This window comes from Anas acuta, chromosome 1 (assembly GCF_963932015.1).
Source record: "Anas acuta chromosome 1, bAnaAcu1.1, whole genome shotgun sequence".
In the NCBI taxonomy this organism is placed as follows: Eukaryota; Metazoa; Chordata; class Aves; order Anseriformes; family Anatidae; genus Anas; species Anas acuta.
Genome location: NC_088979.1, coordinates 158,305,193 through 158,327,834, shown reverse-complemented (window position 1 = coordinate 158,327,834; position 22,642 = coordinate 158,305,193). Strand labels below are relative to the sequence as shown.

The following is a 22,642-nucleotide window of genomic DNA, read 5'->3' as shown; positions in this document are numbered from 1 at the left end:
CTTTGACAGCTACCTGCAAGGTGTCTGTCTCTGGGGATAGGGTTTTTAAATCAAAAGATTCAGCTTTCTTGTTTTTAAGAAGTATTGGGCAGAACGGTTATAATATTGCCATTCCTGATGCGGTTGTTTAGCTAGCTTTGATAGCATTGATAAATAGCCTTGTATGTGTACTTGCGTCTAAAATTTCAGACAGAAAACTCCAGTCTGAACACTGCATCTGGAGCAGGTCTTGTTTTTACAAGAGAGAGGGAAGAAAAAAAACCCGCGATGTTTCTTTATCCTTCTGGCACACAGTACAAATGTTATGCTATACGTGCATGTAGTAATAAGGGAACAGAGTTATCATATTTGCTGTCAGGTAAACTCTGAAGAACAAGAATAACATAAATACTCCAGACATCCCAGGGCTTTTGGCTGCTGTCAGTGAGTGTTGTACAAGTACCAGCTTAGATAAAGCATTGCAGAGTTGTGGGTCCGCTGCAGAAAATCCTACTGCTGTCATCGTGTTCACATTACACACTACTGTTCTTGATGCTTGTGATACCAAGCACACCAGTTATTGTGGGGTAAAGCAGAAAGCTCTTTATTTAAAGTATGGTATGTTTAGCAACTGTATATATTTTAATTATAGGTCCTTAGAGGAGCACCATGATCATCCTGGCATGGTGATGGGAGATCTTCAGTCAGATGAAGAAGATATCGTGAACAGTTCCGATGAAGATGATGACACGAATTCTGATTCCAGCAAAGGGGAGCCTGATTCTCAAGATCAGGTATTTTTTTATCCTTATCTTTTGGAGCTATTCCTCCCTCCTGTGTGCGCTATTTAATGAGAACCTGTTGGGATATTTTCAAATAAAAGGCATTGAGTTTATGTAACTTTATATATCCCATACGTTCATTCTTATTGTTTAGTGCATTTTTTCCAAAACTTTGATTTGTAAACAGTATCCTAATATTAGTAGAGTGAGTTTAAAAACATGCTATTAGAAAGTGCTGCTTGGAACATTTGTTCTTAGTATTTCCCTAAGTTGTTGAGCTGCAGACTTCCCTGTTGTACTCATCTAGAAGTTACACACACAGATGTGTATTCAGAAATGTTCAGTTTTGAAATGGTCAGGCTTGTAAATAGCTTGTTAATGAGGCTGTCTACTCCTCATCTTATTTCCTTTTTATATGAGGAACAGGGAGACAGTGCTAACTATTTAAAATGAAATTAAAATCGGGGTCCCATCCCTCTTCTCACAGAAGAAAACACTTCCTTGCATCTTGAAGAAGGGTGGTTTTTTTTAGTCCTGGCAGCCCTAACACCAGCATGCTTATAGAATATTGCCTCTCCTCAGTGCCAGCTCTAGTGGCACTCATCTCCTTCCAAGTGGAGCTTTGTTTTCTTTGATGGTAGACTTGGTTCCTTTCAAAAAACAAAAACAAACAAAACAAAACAGAAAAAACACCACCATGACACCAACAAAAAAATACTGCAGTGAGACTTCTCAGTGCTGGAAGGGAGGATTAGATAGAGTTGTGTCAGGTCTGAATTTTGACTGTACTAGATCTGAGAGGAATAAATGTGGGGAGGGAAAAGCTTATTTCTGTGTTATTTAGCAGAATTACATCTGTACAGGAGCTAGCTGTGTGCCCCTGAAAATGCCCTCAACCTTCTGTGACAGCAGTTTTGCAGGAAAAAAGAGTCCCTGTTAGGAGGCTTCTCAGACAGGTTTTGCGGGATGTGTGCTCACCACCAAGTAATTCAGAGCTTGTTTTGAAGCATCTGCTCGTCAGCTTGCTCCTGCCAGCTTGCAGCACGTGCAGCCGGCAGCTGGGGATTAGCAGCGACCTGCTCTCGCCTGGAGCTTCCTCACAGCTCCTGCAGCTGTGGAAGGGAATGAAGCAATCAATGCATTGGTCCTCAGCTGGTTTTGTTTTTGTTTTTATTTTTCCCTACCACAAGCATCTGGCTGTTTTGGTGCTTTTTGTCCATTAGTGCAGTCACAAGGCTCCTTTCCAGGAGAGCATCTGAGAGGGAGCCCAGTCCATATCCTTCACGTCTCCAATTTAGACTCTTTTAGGCCCAGAGGATCTGCTGGCTGAACAAATGCAAAATGGCCTTTTCACTGCCATCTGGTATGTGAAAAGTCTTTCAAAGGGGGCTGAAAATGGACTGTGATGTTTCATTTTGTAATTGTTTTCCATTACCATCTTGTTCTCAAAATACTAATTTTCATCTAATTTGCAACTCTCAGATCCACCATGATACCTTGCTTTGCATAATGGAAGCATTTGTGAGTTCAGTCTTGCAGTGAGTGTTATCGGCTGTGCTGTCTAAAAAGGGATTGAGGCCCGAGGATGGGTGTTACAATCTTGACTACATCTGACTGACCCTCACTGGGTGGATCTAAGTACTTTTTGGACATGAGCATAATTCTAGAAGTTAAATCCCAGCTCTGTGCATAGTTGCATATAAAATACATAATGTATTTTGAATGTGTGTAATGCAGCACAAAATTACTGAATTTAGAAAGTAATTTAGTAATTTGGGACTGTCAATTGAATTAAAATTAAAAACAATAATAATAATCTGGTTTTATTGAATGTATTGAATATAATTAAAAGCAACCTATGAATATCATCAATTCCACTGTTTGATTCCCAGCACTAGAGAATTGTTGATAGGTTGGGAGAAGAACTAAAACTGTAGATGAATTTTGCAGCATTAGTGCTCAAGATTCATATGTGCAATGCCACTGATATCTGATTTTCAAAATAAGCTGTTCAATGCCCATGCTTACTATATTCAATGCAGTGTCCTTAGGGCTTCGATTGCATTTGTCTTCTTTATGATGTTTTAGTCCTCCTCTTCCATGTATTTTCTTTGCAGCCCATTGAAATGGAAGCCTGAATATGTAATAGATGTAGTGACAGCTGGCAGCAGAGAGGCATATGGCAAACCATGAGAGCTGTAATGGAAAAAGGTGCATTTTAACTGAGGAAATTATACATGGGTGTTACTGAGCAGAAAAAAATATTTGCATCTTGACACCTACCCCCTTTTACGTTGCTATATCTGTTCACTTCTATCTGGTGTTGAACAGTAGCCTCGACTTTTGGAAGCCATATGTGTGTACATGAAAAAAAAACACAAAAAAAAACAAAAAAAAACCACGTCATCTAAACAGTGTCCCAGGTAGATTATGAAGCTCACACTTGGGTAGTTTCACAGTATGGCTGCTATGTATTCCAGCAAATCTTTTGGTAGATTGTCAGAAGCTGACTTTTCTGTTCTGTATCATATTTTTCTCCTTCCATCTTTTTCAATAAAGTCTCTGTTTCTTTTAAGGTATTTATGAAAGTTTACTGCAAATACTACTGATGCTGTAATAAACAGGAGATAATGAATAATATACACGTATTATCCATACTTCACTACTTTTGCTAACCAATAATTATCACTTCCTAGCATTTCATTCATTATGGGCACGAGTGCTTCCTGTAACAATTAAATAGAAAGGCTGATAGTTATATAAAAAGCTACTGTTAGCTATTTGTGTTATTTCTAGCTAGAAACTAAATTGTGTTTTACACAGATCCTGGAAAGCCGGGAGATTTCAAAGCAATATAAAACACTTCTATTAGAAATAATTAGTGAATAATTACATTGGATTTGAGGAACTACTAGCCTGAAATGATCTTTACAAGAGTTTTATCAGGTGCATAATATAACATATAATTTTATTTGTAGGGCAAGGCATCTGGAAAGAAGACAAAAGTTTACCATATTGCCAAGGAGATCATGAGCTCAGAGAAAGTGTAAGTGTCAATACTAAACATAAAAGCTACTCAGTTTATATTAATTGGGCAATTGAAATATAACTGTGCTTTTTCTTGCTTTTCTGATAGGTTTGTGGATGTGCTAAAGCTCTTGCACATTGTAAGTACAAAAAAACCAAAACTCTTCTGTTTGTTTAATCTCTGTTAAAGTTATATGTTTAGGTTTTTATTGGAGTGAATGTGTTTTTTTTCTTCTGCATTGTGTGCATATTCGATATATAAAAGTTAATCTAATTAAGCAGAAATTAAAAATTCCAGACTTTTCATAAAGGATATTTTGGTGGTTCCGTATGGTGCTCCTTCATTAATGTACGCTTATTATCTTCCAGCTGAGATGGGAGTACTGCTTGAATATTAAAAATGGATATGTATCTATTTATGTTAATCAGCATCCTATTTATAAACCAGCTTGTACCATAGCAACCAAAATAAAACTTTGATTAGAATAACTTTTAAAGTCAAGAGGAGAGGAAGGGATCAATTTATCATTAGAAATAGTAAGTAAAAATACACATTTCTTAGGTAATCTAACTAATTAGCTCTTACATTGCATCCATCACATGGCATTATAGGTTTTTAGACTGCAGCTCTTTGACAGATGCTTGCTTTCTGATAACAGCTGTGACTGCAGTACACACAACATGATGTCCACAGCAAGGGTTAAGTATTTAATCCTTGGTTGTGCAGACCAATCATGTGTTACACATGCTGTGTAGGAGATGATAAAACAGAAAATTAGTTAACTTTGTTTTCTCTAGCTTGATTTAGTGGGATTTCTGTCAGCTTCTAAGTGATACCTGTTTGTACCATTTTGTCACTCTGTGAAGTGCAAACACAGTAATTTTTCTTTGGACTGTAGAAGTAGTTCCATTGCAAACAGATGCATTTGTCCATGTTGCTCTCTTGAGAAGCATGTTCTGTGAAACCAGGAACAAAGACTCTTATGTATGGATGTATACAGTGCTGTAAAATGGAGATCTTCAAGGGAAGAAAAATTCCCACACCACTTGCAGATTCCTCTTTTGCCCTCCATTTTAGTAGTTGATTTTCTTAACTTTGTTCCGGCTTGATTTTTAACTGCTAACTCAGGCAGTTGTGGCCAATGCATAATTTATATTCAACATTGTATCTAGTACAAAACTCAAGTGTAACTACTCATTAAAGGATGAGAACCATCCTAATGAGTATAACAAGTTTTAAGCTATATGACTTAAATTATCACATATTTCTGGCATCAGCTTATGTCTTAAAGGTATTTTCACTTTTCAGTGTGCCAGTCCTTGAAAATACATCTTGAGATAATATGTATGGTATTTATAGGATCTGGCTTCCTAGCAAGGTGGTTGATGCCTCGTGCCTGTCAGTGTACAAAAGGCATCTGGATAATGCCACTGGAAGCAAAGGCTGTCAGTGCAGAGGTCACAGGCAAACGGGAAAAATGGGGGAAAGGGAAGAGTAGGGAGTTTAAGAAGTTTCTGGTTAAGCTTAGGGTTGTCCATACATTATAGATGTGCAGTGTTATAAGATGTGTTTTGCTTTGTTTTAATGGATAACTCACATAAAGCCAGTATGCAAGTTTCTAGCTGACAGATGTAAACAGGGTACAAAAGTTCTTGCTGGCTAGCAGTAACAATCAGCACATCTTCAGCGTAGTCTAAGAGAGGATGCTAGGCTGTTGTCAGCTTTGCCACTGTTCTGCAAAGGTGAACCTTGGTAAGCATCTTTGCCAGAGTGGGCACCAGTTTCAGGCAGTGTGTGGGTGCCGTCTTCATGGAACAAAATTGCTGTACCTGAGAAAGGTTACAGAAACTTTTTTACAGGGTGGTGGGTAGGAGGGTTGTTGTTTGTTCATCAGAGATGTTAATAAATCTGTTTATTTTGATCTTATATTCTTTGTGGATAAGATGTAAATGTTGATAGAACAACCTATCAGATTTCACACGCACTGAACCACACTGGTTTACCAGCTTCAGTGATGGGATTACTGCCAGACAAGCAACCTGTGGCAGATTTATGAATTTAAAACCTAGACTCTCCCCATGCTGGGCTACTTTACCCATAGCAAAGAATTGGCTGATCAGATGAGTCACCATTACACCTTCTGAACCCTCTGTCAAGGGTTTTCCAGAGTAAATATCTGAAATGCAGTGACTAATTCCATTAGTGAAGACCTGAAATTAATAATACTCTGTCCAGTCTGTATTACCAAAGCCAGTTATGCAACGAGAGTGTTGATGTAAGAAACGTTTTAAGTTGCTACTAATGAAATGGAGCCTAAAGCAGTTGAGACAGTGGAAATGTGGTTGTAAGCTGGTTACAAGCACCATTGAACTTTTTTAGTGTTTTTTAATTTTGTATTAATACAGTCAAGTTAGGTGGTGCAACTCCTCAAAGGTATCAGGGTGCCTGCCTCTTTGGACACTGTCACACTTTGTAAGTACGTCTGACTGCTTCTGCTGAGACAGATTACAAAAGATGTCTAGAAAATTCCAAACACTCGGGGACATTTCTATAGCATGAAATAAGCCAGTCACTGTAGAGATAATGAACTTGAACTGGCTTTGGACAATGATGCTTTCTCAAATGGGTTTGCTTGAGGCAAATCAAACATGAGATGCAATCTTGAATTCTCTGTATTTCTGTAACTATTGTAAATCTGTTTTAGTGGACAAGATTCCAGTAAAATGCTCTTAGAAACTCCTGAAAACAAAGGGGCTTACATCAAACCAATTCTGTGTATGCATCTTTGTGAGATGGCCCATGGCCCTGTTTCTACAGGGTAAATGAGGGTTGAGATGTGAGAAATTACATTCCTTCCCTAAGGGCACTTGGAGGGGGGAAAAAAAAAAAAAGAGACCTGTGAACTGGATGTGAAATGTGAGGGAATACTGTAAGTTCCTGGGCAGGAGTAAGGTAGGACTGGTGCCCTTTGTGGAGTCTTTGGACATGGTTTGCTTTGCACAAGTGAGATGGCCTCCTCAGCAGCACCCTCTCACTGTAAGAGTGAGCTGGGTAAGCTGCCTGGCTTAGTTTCTCTCAGTTCTTTTACCCATTTTTGTTCCTTTATTTATTTTTTTTTTCCTCACCATTCTGTTTTTTCTCCATTCCTTTCTGATTTTTTTTCCTCTTCTACTGTGGTATGGATGATGAGGTTTCTGGTCCAGCAAAGGAACGTGCTTTTTTGGATGGTCCTTCTGCTTAGTGTGTGACTTTGTACTGCATGAAAAAAGGAAATCTTAGGCTTTCGCCTGAGCCTCAAGGTCTCTGCATCTGACTTACACCCCAGTTCTGTCCTTATTAGGACTCTGAAAGCCAGTACAATGTTGTTAGGAGGCACCTGCAACTTTTCTGCAGGCGCAAGATCACCCTCTTATTGCAAAAGGCAGATCAGAGGTCAAACATTTTTCTTTTTTTTTTTTTTTTTTTTTTCCTGTTGTGTGTCCTTCCACAGGCACTTATAAGAGTGGGAAATTCTGGCTGAATGTTTCTATTTTCAGAAGACATTTGCAAAATTGCGTATTAAAAAAAAAAAAGTAGGCCTTCTGTATATTAAATTGTAGCCAAATATTATGACAAATAAATTATTCATAACAGTTTTGAAAAAAAAAAAAGTAATGTGCATACAGAGAAATAAAATAGCTGTGGGTTTTGGAGTAAAAGAAGTGCTGACCTCTGGTTCTGGCTTAGTACTTACCAACTGTGTTTGGCTGCAAATAATTCTCTCAACCTCCCAAGTCCTTTTTCTCCAATTGTAAATGTCAAAATTTGACCAGTCAAAGGTAAAAATGTAAATAAATTTTTAGTCTGTGAAGTGCTTTAGAATTTCTGACTTGAGGCACTTGACTATGAATCGCAGTTGCCATTATCTTAGTGAAAAGGCTAATGAAATAATTTTGGCTTGGAATCAAGCATTGGTCTATGACCCACTCTATTGCTTGAAATAACATTCCCAGAATATATCACAGCCAAATAATTATTGTAAAAATTAACTATATTATGTTATTAAACACTTGTAAATGGTTTTACTGCCTGAGAAAAAGGTGTGGAATTCCCTGTCAGTTTTCCAGAAGCGATTTCATGGGTTTGAAAAATGCCACAATCCACATTTATTCACAGTCTCTTAATAACTATAAAGTTATCCTCAAGACTGCCTATTTGATTTTTGCTTTAAATAACATATTTGTGAAATCTCCAAGTGTATTCCTGGCAGCCTTGTTTACAGTTTGTCACAGGACGGCAGCCTGGCTGTTTCCTAGGATGTGCAGCTCTCCTCTCTCCTCCCCCCATAGGATGTGTGTGTGTGTGTTCCTTGAAAAGAGGCCAAGCGCAAACATATTTTTCTCCTTAAATTAAACTGATATTTGAGCTATCTGCAGGTGTATTTAGCTGGGAGTTGTACCTCAGCGGAAGGGATTATGGCTTATTTTTGCTTTGCTGATGGTATGCTCCAGGAGAACGGATCCAAGATGAATATTGGTTGAAACCTTAGGAGTGAAATATGCGGCTACATTTAGATCGTGTCATTCTTTCTCTTCCAGTTAAATGTGTGAGGAGGTTTAACTTCACCCATTCCAACTTGTCCTCATTCAGCTGTTAGATACCTGAAGGTGGGGTTAATCCAGTCAGCGGCTGAGTGAGTGTTTGGTCTGGTCAGTGCCTTCAGTGGAGCACACCTAAACTTCCTTTGCTCCCTAAGCTGGGGTGGGGGCAAGTTGCTCGGCTCTGCACCGGCAATCCTCCAGTGGAAAGAGAGGATTTGTGACTCAGGGCCTTTGCAGAGGGGAAGTGTGTGGGCTGAGCACAGATGATTCACGACGGGGTCAGAATTATTTCAGATATCACGGCCATTTGCTTGTTTAAGGAAACTGCATTAAAGGAGGGTGGGGGCTGGGAAGGGAGAGCGGCAATGGTGGTAGCCGTCCTGAAGTGCTGTTTAAAAACTGAACAGCCCTGGCGGGACTGTGTACTAATAGAATAAATAAAATTCCCTTAGGTATTTAAGTTGGGAATGTTTAATCAGGCATTACTTCAGCAACTGTTTGTGCTCTGAGAAGCCTTTAAAACTGCTTGAACCAGATTTTGATATGGACAAGTACCCAGTGAGATGCTGTCTTAGTCTAGAATAAACTGAGACTCTTTCTGGCACGGAAAGAATGTGCTTTCCAGAGGTGGTGATGAGGCCATCTTCAAGTCGCTGTGTAAAGGCAATTGTCTGTCTAAGCACTAAAATGTGGTATCAGAAGATTACTGTTGGACCAGAATATAATGTAGAAACTGTAACCCAGCACTTCAGAAAGCAGTTTTCAGAAAGTATACAATAGCCTCTCTTCTTCTGAAAGGAAAAATTATACTGGTAAGAAACTGAGATGATTCAGTAGAGCATAATTTCTTGGTTTGTGTCACACAGCATATGAAACATTTTGTCTAGAGTTGCAAATGGTGGTTTTCAGTGAAATAAACATATTAATTCCAAAGCCTGGCAAGTTTGTTTATTTCTTTGTGGGTATTTGAAAGACTAATTATAAAACTTCTCTTTAAAATTCACTGTGATGGATTGCTACGTGGCTTCAAATGCAGTATTTTGTAGAACAATTCAGGTGACCATTTCTGAACAGACTGAAGAAAGCAGTGCTTTTCAGCAGTGTTACATAGTACTGTATGCTAAACATCTTTGTGATATGACTCACTTTTTGCAGGTATTTATAGATATCAGAGCAATGTATATATCATTTGCAACAATGGTTCTGGTTTTATTCAGCAGTGAACAGATTTAGTTTCAGAAGGAATTAGGTGCTGGTGTATTGAATTGGTATTACTCTAATTTCTAATTTCTAAATCACTGCCCTAATTGTGTGTGTGTGTGTGTGTGTGTATACATACATATAAAAGTTCCTTGCCTGAGTAGCTTCTGCTCTTTGGAGTAAAATTTCAGGTTTTACTTGTTAACACGCTTTACGTTTAGTGGTTCAAATAGCCCCATTCTAGGTTCTAGTCCTTTTAGATAAGGAATTCCTTTCTCAGAAGGCCAGTACCTTCAAGTGTGAGCACTGTTAGCTGTAACCTTGCTCCATTTGTTTGGCTTTCCTGCCCCCAGCCCTCAGGCAAGGGCCCTCTGCCTTCACCTCCTAGTTTTATCTCGAGATGAACTTGGCATGACAGTTACTTCACATGCATTGCCGGGTTATAAATAAAGCTTAATATGATTACAGTGACAAATACATTGCACTGCCTCTGTAGTGAAGACTTGATAATTCCAAAAAAGAAAGGGGAAAAAAAAAAGTGCTGTAGTTTATCGCCTTTGTTGTTCAGCGGTCTGTTTTGTATCATTTGAAAGCTTCACGTTATCTTTAGTCCCTCTGTTTCCTCTCTGCAGGGCTTCCTCCCTTTGCTCGGTTGTGGCAGGGGACTCAGGGGGCGATGAAATAAAGTTTGGGTTGGCTGCGTTTGTGGCCACTCTTTCATGGCGTGATCCAAAGCCCAGTGAGGCTGATGGACTTTGGATCAAGCCAATAGAGAAACCAACCCCCCTCTGCATTTGGAAAACATCCTGCAGGCTCTTTGAATGCTATATCTAGAAGTTAAATAAATGCTCTTAACTACAAGTGACATTCCTGTCTTATCTCCTGGTCCTTAAACCTGGCTCCCTGCTCTCCTTTTATTGTGTGGTCAGGGAAAAGCTGGGCTTGTTGATTACGTTACAGACAGCACTGCTTTTCTTTTCATTGTACAAGTAGCTTTATAACCCTTGGAGAAAATTCTTGTTTCATCCCATGGCAAAGCATATACTGTATATTGTGTGTGCATGGGACTGGGGGGGGTATTATCATAATATGATGATGCATTTTGCATGAAGCTCTTCAGAAAGCCTCATTTGAGCTTTTGCCATTGTAATGCCATGTATCATTTCAGTGTTAAGCAATGCCCTAGGGTCAGGAAAACCCATAAGATGCAGCTGGTAGTTAACCTATGTGTCACTAGTCTGCACAGAGGATGTAAAACAGAGCATTTCCATATGAATAACGCCATCTGTTTTTTAACTCCCTTGCATTTAGTTCTCAGCCTCCCCCCATCGCAGCCATCGCCCTGTATCTCCTTTCAGTTTCTTGTCATAACTCTGCCCCGGCGCAGCCTTTGCGACCCAGGGTCACAGAGCAAGAAGCTGTCTGCAGCTCACTGATGTAATGAGGAGAGGGCAGGAGAAAGTTGAGACTGGAGTCTGACAAACCCTAAATAGTGCCAGATGCTGGGCTGATGAGATAGCCAGCGAGACCTGTAGCAGAAGACTTGTGAGTGTGTGAGCTTAAGTTTTTTTTCCCCACTTTTAACCTGTGGGCCCTACAAACTTTCAAAGGCAGGTGTGCACTGCATGCATATCTAAGATGTCTCATCATCCCACGTAGGAACATGCAGTTTGGTCACCTTTTTCAGGCCACCTACAGATTGTGCATTCATTATCAGGTTTCAGCAGACTGCAGACTAAAAAGAGCTGTTATATAGTGCCTGCTTTATGCCCAAATTCAAGGGAGAGATGACAATACAGCTAATTTGGATTTTATTTTTCTCAGTTTAGGTAGTGTTATGTACTTGATTATTTTTTCAAAGGAAATGATAAATTGCTAACCTTTTTGAAAATTTTGCTTGCATATGATCAGGGAAGATGCCTTGCCTAACGCATACTCAGGTTCGTTATGGGTGCAGTCCTGGCCATGCTGACTTGTGTGGGGCCAAGATTTTAATTCTAAATAGTTTAATGAGGACCAATTAGTCCGAGCCTTGTCCTATTGAGAGCTGCTTATAACATAAAAATGCCACAAGATCCTTCAGTGATAAGTGTGGGTTTCCTTCTCCCTGTAAATGTTTCAAAGGTACCAGTGTTGTTTGGATGATCATTAACATTTGAAATCTTGTGGTTCCAATGTGTTGTTACAAAAGCTTTTTGTTAGATGCTCATTTTCCTGTAAGAGCTACTACATACAGTGACTTTTTGTGATGCTACATTTTTTATCTAGGCAGCATGTCTTCCTAGAAGGCATTTGTAAACCAGTGTGGTTTTAAAATACGATATTACGATTGCATTAGCTGATATGACACTTTTGCTTTTTGAAACAAATCTTAGCAAGAAGATACTCGAGGCTACCAATACCTTTGCAGATATGAGGTTTTTCCCCCCTATAGTTTCCTCACATATAGGATCAGCGCATTTCTTAAGGGTGTGGTAGAAAAATAACGAATGACTTCCACAGCGTGCATATGGAGCAAGAGAGTAAAGCTCCAGTATCAAACCAAGGGGATTAAGACCGTCCCGCAGGAGTAAGTTGAAGCTGCAGGGAAACATAACCCAGCTGGCACCCTCCTCACCTCCAGTAGGAGGGAGCAGGGCCTGGGATGCCTGCAGAGAACACTCTCTGGTCTGCGCTGCTGCTTTGAAGGCTGCTGGCTCATGGTGGGGGTTTTTGTCCTCTTTGTGCTCTGGCAGGATTTCCGGGATGCGGTGGCACATGCCTCCAGGCAGCTTGGGAAGCCCGTGATTGAGGACAGAATCCTGAATCAGATCCTGTACTACCTACCTCAGCTGTACGAGCTCAACCGGGACCTCCTGAGGGAGCTGGAGGAGCGACTGTCTCACTGGTGACTATCAGTGAAGGAACACCTCTCCTTTGATGTCGTTAAAACTTATCTGTGGGGCCTGGGGGAGTCCGCCTGACCGTGGCTTGACTCTTGTTTGTTTTTCATGGGCCTTGTTAAATGGCAGAGCTGACTTTGCAGGCACAGGAGATAATTTTCTCTTTAGCTGTTTTATTTGGCATTTAGGTGCATCCAGAAGCTATGCCAGCACATGTTTTTAGCAACCACACTTTTTTTTGTCTATAACTTCAGTTTTAATTGAAAGCTCTTGTTCCTACGTGTGCACAGGCATGATAAATGGCCTGCCTTCATTAGAGGAACAGGAGGCTGTTCCGAGGATTGGTTTGCATTTTAAAGGTAGCTGAGATCTATGAACCAGCCACAACGCTGACTGACAGCCTCAGTCCCATTGAAGTCCATTCTCAATTACACTGGTGGGTGGGTCTCAATCAGCTAAAGAGAGCCTACAGACAAAGGCACTGAAATGGGTAAATGCTGTAATCCCATGCTTCCTCTTAAGGGGTAAAGACCGCTTTTTGAAGTTTGGCGATCCATTTCCTCAGAAGTCCAGCTCGTGTTAATGTGTTCAGGTGGTTCAAGACCATTTAAAACAGACTGTGTGTCAAGTGATTGTAATCTAACCCTAAACTAGTGTGTGGAGGTGTGCTGGAAAGATTTTTCAGAGTAGCTAAAGAGCCGAATGCCCATCTGCTGGACTGTAAGCTTTTTGTTCAGAAATAAACTGGCACATCTTACTGCAAAGCCCAACGTGGTGCTGTAAGGTTAGGATGTACACACTTCTGTGCTCTTATTGCTCTGTTCTTGTTTCTAGGCTTGAACATCAAAGAATCGCTGACATATTTGTAAAAAAGGGTCCGTACTTAAAGATGTACTCAACTTACATCAAAGAATTTGATAAAAATGTTGCACTGTTAGATGAACAGTGTAAGAAGAACACAGGTTTTGCTTCAGTAGTGAAAGACTTCGAGGTACTGTAAATTATTTTTTTTAAGATATGTTCCTATTCTGTGACTTTCCATCAGTTGTAATTTTCCATAAAGCTTTAGACACCATCCTCTGTTTTCTCTGAGCCTTGGCTTGAGACAGGTTCAAAGTGGAAAGAAATTCAGATTTTGTAAAGTAACTAATGATGTTGGTTACCACTGTGAAGTATGATAAAGGACCTTGATTTTCAGAAAAATCAGCGCTTGCTACAATTATATCAAAGGCACATTAACAAAATCACTAGCTTCTTTTTATGGTTTTGTCTTCTGATTATACTATGCAGTGATTAACTGTCTTATTTTAAGCAGGTCAATCTCTTCACCACATTATAGGGCAGTAGCTTACTCACAGCAATCATATTTCATTTGGAAATACAGAAAAATGATTCTTCTGCTCTGCATATTTCTTGAAGCTTTTAAGTCCAGTCCATGCAACAATCAGATAAAATCTGATTCGTGTCATTAAAAGCATTGCCAGATTTTTACATAATTCCCTTAAGTCAGAGGGGAGTTGCAAGCTTCCTCAGAACATGATCCACACAACCTGTGAATTTATCTCCTTTGTAGCGAGTTTCCCCTTGGGTAATCCCTACTCTGCTTACAAGTCCTTAAAAAGGCTACTTACAGTAGGCAAAGGAAGAGCTTTAGGTAGAGTCAGCAAGTACAGGAAGAAGATAAGAGGTCTTTTAAGGACTCAGTGTTTCTGATACGCATTATTTTGAATGCAAATTCAAGATAATTAAATTTTTTGAAGCATGGGTCTTTTAATTCTATGTTATCTTTAGAGGTTTGAATTAATTAAAACTTCTTGAGTGAACACTGCTCTATTCTCTGCTTATCTGTCTAATGGACATCAGCAGCAGCTACAAATGAGCAAAAATGGTGTTTCCCTTATTTCTGGGAAGATTCACCCTTCTTCCTCATAAGCAAAAGAACTTGTTTTGGATCCACCGAGAGTATGAATGCTTAGTGATGTCTTTTAACTCGTGATTAATTTTGCATGCATCTTCCACACAGGGAAATGCTTGTTGTTTGGTGCAGTGTAACACTATGGTAGTCACACCTTTAAGATAAAGCTTATCTGATGTTATCAGTAACTCTTTGTAGTGATGCTTTCTTTTACTGGAACCCTTGACTACCACAGAATTGTTGCTTATTTTGTGTATTTCTTTCAGATGAGCCCCCGCTGTGCTAGTCTGGCCCTCAAGCACTATCTGCTCAAGCCAGTTCAGAGGATTCCCCAGTACAGACTCCTTTTGACAGGTAAAGTCAAACACATTTATAAGCTTAAGCAGCCAGTATTTATGTGTCCCAGGAAACATGTTCTCAGGCAGTTTTATCCATCTGTAAAGCATGTTTTTCTGACTTCAGATATGTGACACTTTTTTTTTTTTAATATGGCATGAATTTAAAGGCTTTCTTTGTTAATATTGTTTGCAACAAGGTATGCAAGTGACATGCTAATATTCCCAACACTGGTGTGTGTTCTCTGATGGTACATTTGGCGCTGCTTGGAAAACATGAAATTGTTGGTGGTTTTTTGTTTGTTTCTGTAGTAATAGAGCCAGTAATTTCCTTAGAGGGTTCGTTGGAAAGCTTCTCTTTTTATTTACTTTTTTAAAGAAGGAAAAAATAGTATGGAAATATAGAGCTAGGAGAAGGAAGTGAAAGATACAACTACACAACTGTGTATTTCTCCTGAAAATACCTTCTCCGTTTTTCCACCGCTCAGGTGTTTTGTCTTTGAAAACCATTCTCTTGTAAAAGCAGAAAGTGTTGGTTTAGTATACCTTACGGGTAAGTGCTCAAGACTTGTTACAGAAGCATTGTAGGCTGAAGAACTGGTTTAGGACTAGGAAATTTGGGCTGTCTCCATACCCTGCTTTGGCACTGGCATGTTTGGGTAACCTTGAGCAAGTCATCTCCATAATGCAGTACTTTCTTTTCTGTAATAGTAAGGCAATGATACAGGCCTCCTTTGTGAAGTATTTTGAGATGTGTTTGTTGTAAGAGGGGGATGGCTCCTGTAAGGATTTGGAAATACTTAAGGCATTGTTTTTGAAAGCCATTGCTTCTTGATGAGCTATTTAAAAATAGCCTCTGTTTATGTAGTAACTGCAAAATAAAATGCTCTGTGACCCTTTGTTTGGCTCTAGCAGCTTGTTGGCATTTCCCCAGCAAGTACTTAGACTAGTGATGCTGTGGGAGATACAGCCTGAAGTGTTATACAGAAGTTACTAAGTTATTAGCCTGGACTGTCTTCTTTTTAATCATCTCATGAAAGACAGGTGGGGTGGAAAAAGGGTGAAGAGCTTTTACCAAACAGACTGTTTTGTAGGGGAAAATCTCAATGCCTTTTAATTGATAAAATAAAACCATGAAAAGGCAATTGGGGAGTTGCTTTATTTTCAAAGGATACTGACTCAGGGCATTGTGTAGGCTTGTTATATATTCCTAAATCAGCGCAGATGCTTTGGATAAGTTCAAAGGCTTTAAATAAAAAGGCGGAACAACAGAGCAGGATGGAGTAAATGCCTTTGTCAATATACAGAGCAAAGCAAGAGATGTCAGAGGTGAATGGTGCTGAAACAAAACTATGAAGTAGAAGGGGAATTCTTCATAACTAACTGTCACTGTGGCTGGAACCAACTGTTTTAGACCAGTGACAATACACCTAAAAATCTCATCCTGTGTTGACGACGGTTGTGTGGAAGACCACAGTCCTGCAGCCCTGTTTGTGGAAGTCTGCAGTCCTGCAGCCCTGGCTGTGGCTGCACAGCTTTACATAGATCTGTAAATACAAGTGCTATTGACATGAATTGGATTGCAATGCTGGCTGCTGATTTAGAAGAAATAAATTTGTCTTGTCCTGTGGGAGAAATAAGAGAGATCAGACTAAGAATTCAATTATACTGGGCCAGGGGGCTATTATTTTGGATCTGCTTCATTTTCACTCTGTTCAATCTATCATGCTGTTTCACATTGTCTTTTGTATTTCTTGAGATTCTCACTCTCCTATATCTCAGTGGACAGCCTGTATACTTTGTTACCTTCAAGCAGCTTTGTGTAATATTGAGTAATCTCCATATAAACTTGTACTGCAAAGCCTTTGGAGGATATACAAATATTTGGATCTGTTGTTGGAGTGGGCGAGACAGCAAGTAGGCAAGCAAAACAAGAACGGGCAAGAGTTGCAGTATTGCAGCAGCAGTCCCAGCCAAAGACAATGGGCGTCTGTGGGCAGTCGAGGAGGGGGCAGTGGGTAAGAGCAGAGGAGTGAAAATAATCCAGGAAATGAAGCTGCAAGGCCTGAGTCAGCAGGGATTTCTTCCTATTTAGATGCTCTGTGTCAGTGGGACAGCTTTGTACTAGTAACCTGCTGCTACACGGTCACATCACAAGATGGTTGCTGTGCTTTGAAGTGCAGTTGCTTTTATGCTAACAAAAGCAGGAGCAGGTGGACTTATAAATCAGGAAAGGAGAGGCACAGCTCAGCTGTATTTCCATTTAATTATCCAGCTTCTCCAATCCAGCAAGCAAACTTCCACTTTTCCACATACTAAGCCTGAGCTCTTCTACAGCAAATATTAGATGGATTTTGGGGGAGGTTAGTAGAGGCTTCTGGTTTTTAATAGAAAGAAATGAAGAAGTGATTCTCCCCTCCTGAACATCACTGATTTGAGTTGCAGACTTGAGACTTGTACAATATGAGCAGTCTCTTCATTGTCATATGATAAGCGTCCTCTTTTTTGCAATATAAGATTTGCAGAGAGAGATAGTGTCTTTTATTGTCCTCGGCTGAGGTCTAGTGAAGGGAGGCTGAGGGAGACTGAAAAATTAGCTTTTGAGCACACCACTCTTTCGCTGCTCAGAAATATAATTGTTGGGCTTGAGGCCAATTACATGTTGAGAACAATTGCTTTGAGTTTAACTTAATTAATTCAGATGATTTGAGACAAGAAGTAGTTGCTGAGGCAGAAGAGAATTTTTATCAAGAGCAGAAGCAATAGCCACTGGCCCCCAGCAAGAAGGAAAAGAGAATGATGGGCCTCTGTCAGGAGGAAGTGTGGCATAAGAACATTTTGTCATAAATCAGTACTTGTGTGTTGAGTTTTGTTGTGTCTGGGGTATCTAGTGAAGTAATTAATTTTAAAGTCTGCCTTTCTGAATATTTAAGGTCTGCCTTGAACAAAAAGGGAGTAGTGGGTCAGACAAAAATTGGTCTGTTTTCTATTAAAAAGCCTTCCTTTGGTAATGTGGTTCTTCTGTTCCTCTTGAAGTGGTTTGCATGAATTAGTCCTGGTACACAGCAGCGTGCTTGTTTACATGGAGCCAGTCATTGTGTTGCATGAAAGGCATTATTTGGGTAACCAGCAGTTTTAGATGGGTTTTCTGTTATTGTGGAGATGAGTTGATAAGTTCTGTATTTGATTCTCTGGGATGGCCTATTTGTTGTGTTGTGATCAATGAGAAACTTCTTTGATTGTCCTGCAGCTGGGAGGTTGCTATCAGTTGCTAAACAGAGATTGTGCCTTGCTTGGGTGTTAGACCTTTGTCTCATTCACAGTGTTGTAACTCTCTTTCAGTGCTCTCTAAGTCTTAAAAAATATTTCCGCTTATTCTCCTGCACGGTCTCAACTTCAATTTTAGCATTATAAGGGTTGTGCTGGTTTTTATTTACGGATCATCTCTTAGTTCTGTATTATACTAAAGCAGATCCATTCTTGGAGCCTGCTGTCAGACTTGTCCCCCAAGCATACCGTTTACCTCCTTTATGTTTAAACCAACAGAAGGAGAACTCAGTGCTAAGGGTATGACAGTATCCTTAGCTCTATTACTATTATTATTACAGTCCTTGCTTTATTCTGCAGTTGTGGAAAACTGTTGGCAGCATAAATATTACATTTATGTTTTTTATTCCTTTTGCTAGACTCAAGTGAAATAGTAGGAAACAGGTGAAAAATAAAGGTTCTCTGTTATACATTTACACTACTTAACCGGAATTTCTTTTACTGGTCACTGTTTTATTTTTTATTTTGACCAGAGTCTCCTGTAGAATAACTTTATCTTTGAGTAAAAATTCTGAACAACTAAAGTACATTTCAGAGGAGAAAAAAATTGGCGAAGACTGCAGATACCATTCCACCTTAATATTTGACTTCTGTATTTATTTTATTAAGGAATATTTTTGCTAAATCTTTACTGTAATGCTATTCATGTCTGTGAAATCCTCTTGTCCATGTAGTTTAAGCCAGTACCTCCAGAAAGTTGTTGCAAACACAGAATTTCCAGTGTGTATGCACAGAGGAGACTAAAATAATATGTTCTGTTGCTTCTCTGAAAATGAGTTTCGCTGTGAACTGAGGTCCACTTACCAGATAAATAAAGAAATCAAAATTACGTATTTATCACTTTCAGGATTTTACAGCTGCAAGATTGTTTTTTTCCCTTTTTTTAGTCTTACGTACAAGAGCTGCCTTCCTTTCTGAATATAGGATTTTAAATGAATGCAGTTATGTTAAAATCTTTCTAATCTTCCCTCTATTACGCACTAATAATATGATTTGAAGTGCTAGTATATACCCATCAAAAAAAAAAAAAGGACAGAAAAACTGAATGATGTCAAGCATTGTTATGTTGTCATAAGGCCTGAATATGCCAAGAAACAGTTAGTTCTCGTGTTGGGTCTCTGATTTTAAGTTTCCAGTGCTGTTACTTTGGGTATTAAATTGGATGTCTCCATGTACTAGAGGCAGTTTCTTGGGATACCAGTGGTACATTTGCAGATTAGTAAATTGTACCCGCCTGACCTCCTGTTCCCACTTTGCAGAGAAGTGACTTTGTGGTTGTCAGCTTTAAGAAGCTGTTTGTGTACAAGCTGTAGGGACTCATCCCTTTATATAGGGAGGTGTCTGCTGGAGTCCTTTTCCTCTGGACGTGATGAAGATTGAGTTGCAATTGTAAAGCTTTAACTTGCCTGCTTTATGGAGGAGCCCCGAAGATGCCCTGCCCCGTAGTAACGCACAGCTCCTGCCTGAGGGCACTAGAGGCTGGCAGGGCAGGAGAGGGCAGCTGCTGTTGTGTGTGTGAGGGGGGTTCCTCCAAGTTAAGCCAAGTTAAAAACAAGGAAGAAGAGTTAAAAACTCTTCTCAGTGCATTTTACAGTACCTCCTGTTGATTCTTCTCTTATGCCACTTTGTTACAAACATAACCTAAAGTGATAAAAGGTGAATTCATTTTTAATGGAATATGTGTCCACCTAAATATTGCACAAAGGTCTGGTAGCTCCTACAGCAAAATATTTGGAGGCATGTGACAGATGCAATACTTAGGGAGTGTAGAAAGGTTTTGTTGCCATGTCAGGCTTTTATGAAAGACCAGGCGTTGGCCAGTGTCAGATAATGATCAGCCAAGGCTGGAAGTGGAGCAGCAAGCTGTGGGTGTTCCCATGGCCCAGCCAGGCAGACCTCCCAGCACTCCCACCCCCTGCTTCCTTGCAGGAGACCCCAGCAAGGCCCTGCTCCTTCACCCCAACCTGTTCTTCGTGCTTCTCTTGGATCCTCCCTTAAGTCTTTGCCAAAAAATAAAACTTAAGAGCCAAATACTTTTCTTCCTGTAGTTCTGTTTCTCTCAAAGCTTTCATTAGCTGACAAGTTTTCTCGCTCTTCATAGTGTTTCTATGGCAGAAACATATTTCATAATTCCCTTTTTTGCATAAGGAAACCATTACAATACACTGAGCAGTCTCTGAGGGGCATGCATTAAGCAAGACGTCTTACAAAGGCAGGAACAATTGGCTCCCGATCCTTCAGGACTGAAAGGATGAATCTGGGTAGGGCAAGCAGATGGGAGTCGAATAATTTCCCTCCTACTTGAAACTTGGACAACTGCTAAGTTAGAATTGAACACTTCCTAGATCAAGTATGATCAGTTTTCTCTAGATCTGCCAGAATCTGCATACCTCATTTAAAAGGTAATTATAAATCAGTATTTGTTGGTATTATCAGTCTAGCATCTGAATTGCTTTGAAAGTTTGATTGTGTTTCTTTCAACTTTAAGTAGTTCAGAGCTGTGGATTGCAGTGTATAGATTGGCTTTTTACTGTGGACGTGTAGTCGCCTTTGACAGGATATGGTACTTTCTGGTGAAGCGGACACTGGACCATGGAATGGAATCTCAAAGGGAATATTTTCTCGTGCAGTCAGACATTTGGAGTTAATTTTAGATGAGTAAAGTAGATGAAAAACTACCACGAGTTGGGTGGATCGAGGGTGCCATCTCGTGGTTGAGGAACTAAATTTAGATTTGAAACCAAGCGATTCCTATTTGAACATTTGAGGTGGGTTATAATATCTTTTTTATTGATAAATATTGATCATAATCAGATTTGCTGTATTGGGCTACTTTTTTCTCAGCTCCTGTAGATGAGTTAAGGCTCAGGAAAATATCTGTAATCTTAAAACTTTCTTGTGTCAGCTTAAATGTAAATGATTGCGAGTACGTACTTGTCTTTCACCTGGTTGTTTTGTTCTAGAACAATATGTGCAACATATGATTTGCCTTTGGAAGAAGCTCGGTGCTCCTGTAGTCTTCTCTTCCCTAAGCAAGACATTATATACTTTCAGTGTGGAAATGCTATTTTCCCTCATACTATTACTTGGACAAATTAAAGTTAGGTATCATAAAACCAGAGAAGTAGAAGACCTGTGTGGCATAGGTGTGTCTGAAAAGCAGATTGCTAGGAAAATGGTGGTTTTTGACTGGTTTCAGGTGCAGTTTATTTCTTTAACAAAAATATCTGTTATTTTTTCTTTTTACAGATTATTTAAAGAATCTTTTAGAAGAGTCTGCAGACTATAGGGATACTCAAGGTAAATGTCTCTTTAGATTAAAGAAATAACAGGTCATGTAAATATCTTAAAGTTTCTAAGTTTTAAATGCATGCAAAACGCTAAACTGATAGTAGATATGCATTCTGTTTAGTTCTAAGTGTCTTGGCAGAGATACTGAAAGATTTAAAACTTTTGTTTCAAAAATGTTTGGAGCTTACAGTGATAAGTGGTATCAGCTCAAAGCAAGAGATAAGAGTGAAGTTCCCCTAGCAGCTTAAGCAGGTATTTTGGGCAGTGCTACTGGAGGAGACAGTCCTTGTATCCCTCGGCCTTTTATGACAGGCAGTCCGGTCCCCCAGCTGCTCTCATCAGCCCTCTGAGCCTTTCTGTCCCCTCTGCTTTTGTGCCAGGACAAGTGCTTGGTGAAAAAGATCAAGGAGTTCCACTGGCTTATGTTTAACTTGAGGGCTTCTCCAATTTGACTTGTGACAAGTTGCACAAACACTTTTGCTTGCATATGCAGGGAAAGATGATAGAAGGAAATGAGAAGGAATAGTTGGAGATGGAGGAGAATAGGTCTACATGTTTCATGCTAATTTGGGGTTAAGCTGCTCTAATTTGATTGTATCAATGCAGTACACATTCATACTGTTTTCTTTCTTCCTTTTGTGTTCCTTGGCAGTACTAAAAATGCTCCCAGTCAGTGTTTCCATTTCATTTGTGTGAGCCCCTATCATTTATTTAGTTCTCTTTAGTGACATTTGTGCAAACCCTTTGTCTTCAGGAGGGTTACACAGATCTAGCTGGTTGGACAGCACTAAATGAGTGCCTTCGATGCACTGAGTCAGGTTTACTTTCTTACAGCTATGTCCTGACACAGTACCATAAAACTAATGAATAATGATCTTTCTTATGACATTTAGACGTGTGTTTATTAGGTTGCAATGAAACTATAAGCTGAAAATGTTTTAAAAGATGAATTTTTCACAGACAGAAGTTTGTTTTGCACATCATGGCTGTGAACAAGCTAATGCTTGCACTGCACGATAAACAACCACTTGAAAAGTGAGCAACTTAAAAGAAATATGTTTACATCACCTTTTCTTGTGAATTCTCCAGCTTCTGTTTTTTATAGTGGTACTTTCCATAGAATTTTTCTCTCTCTGCATATATTGAAGGTAAAAGCAGAAACTTAGTTGTAACAATGACAAAGCTAATTTTATGCATTTGACATGTTTGGTAGTCAATCTTCGAAACTGAGTAAGAAAATATAATCTTTACTCACCAAAATCTTTCTTGTGATAATTAAGTTCCTTCTGACTTTGCTTTGTTGTTTAATTCAAAAAAAAAAAA

At 39.5% G+C, this 22,642-nt stretch overlaps 1 protein-coding gene across 1 annotated transcript in view; it reads left to right on the top strand.

The window, feature by feature from the left end:
- FGD6 (FYVE, RhoGEF and PH domain containing 6) overlaps positions 1-22,642 on the top strand; it is a 70,141-nt gene that overhangs the window by 24,885 nt on the left and 22,614 nt on the right. The window contains exons 3-9 of the mRNA XM_068668561.1: positions 632-773; positions 3,740-3,807; positions 3,898-3,928; positions 12,305-12,456; positions 13,286-13,442; positions 14,633-14,720; positions 21,278-21,328. Of these exons, the coding sequence (XP_068524662.1) occupies positions 632-773; positions 3,740-3,807; positions 3,898-3,928; positions 12,305-12,456; positions 13,286-13,442; positions 14,633-14,720; positions 21,278-21,328 (689 nt within the window). The remainder of the gene's footprint in view (positions 1-631; positions 774-3,739; positions 3,808-3,897; positions 3,929-12,304; positions 12,457-13,285; positions 13,443-14,632; positions 14,721-21,277; positions 21,329-22,642) is intronic.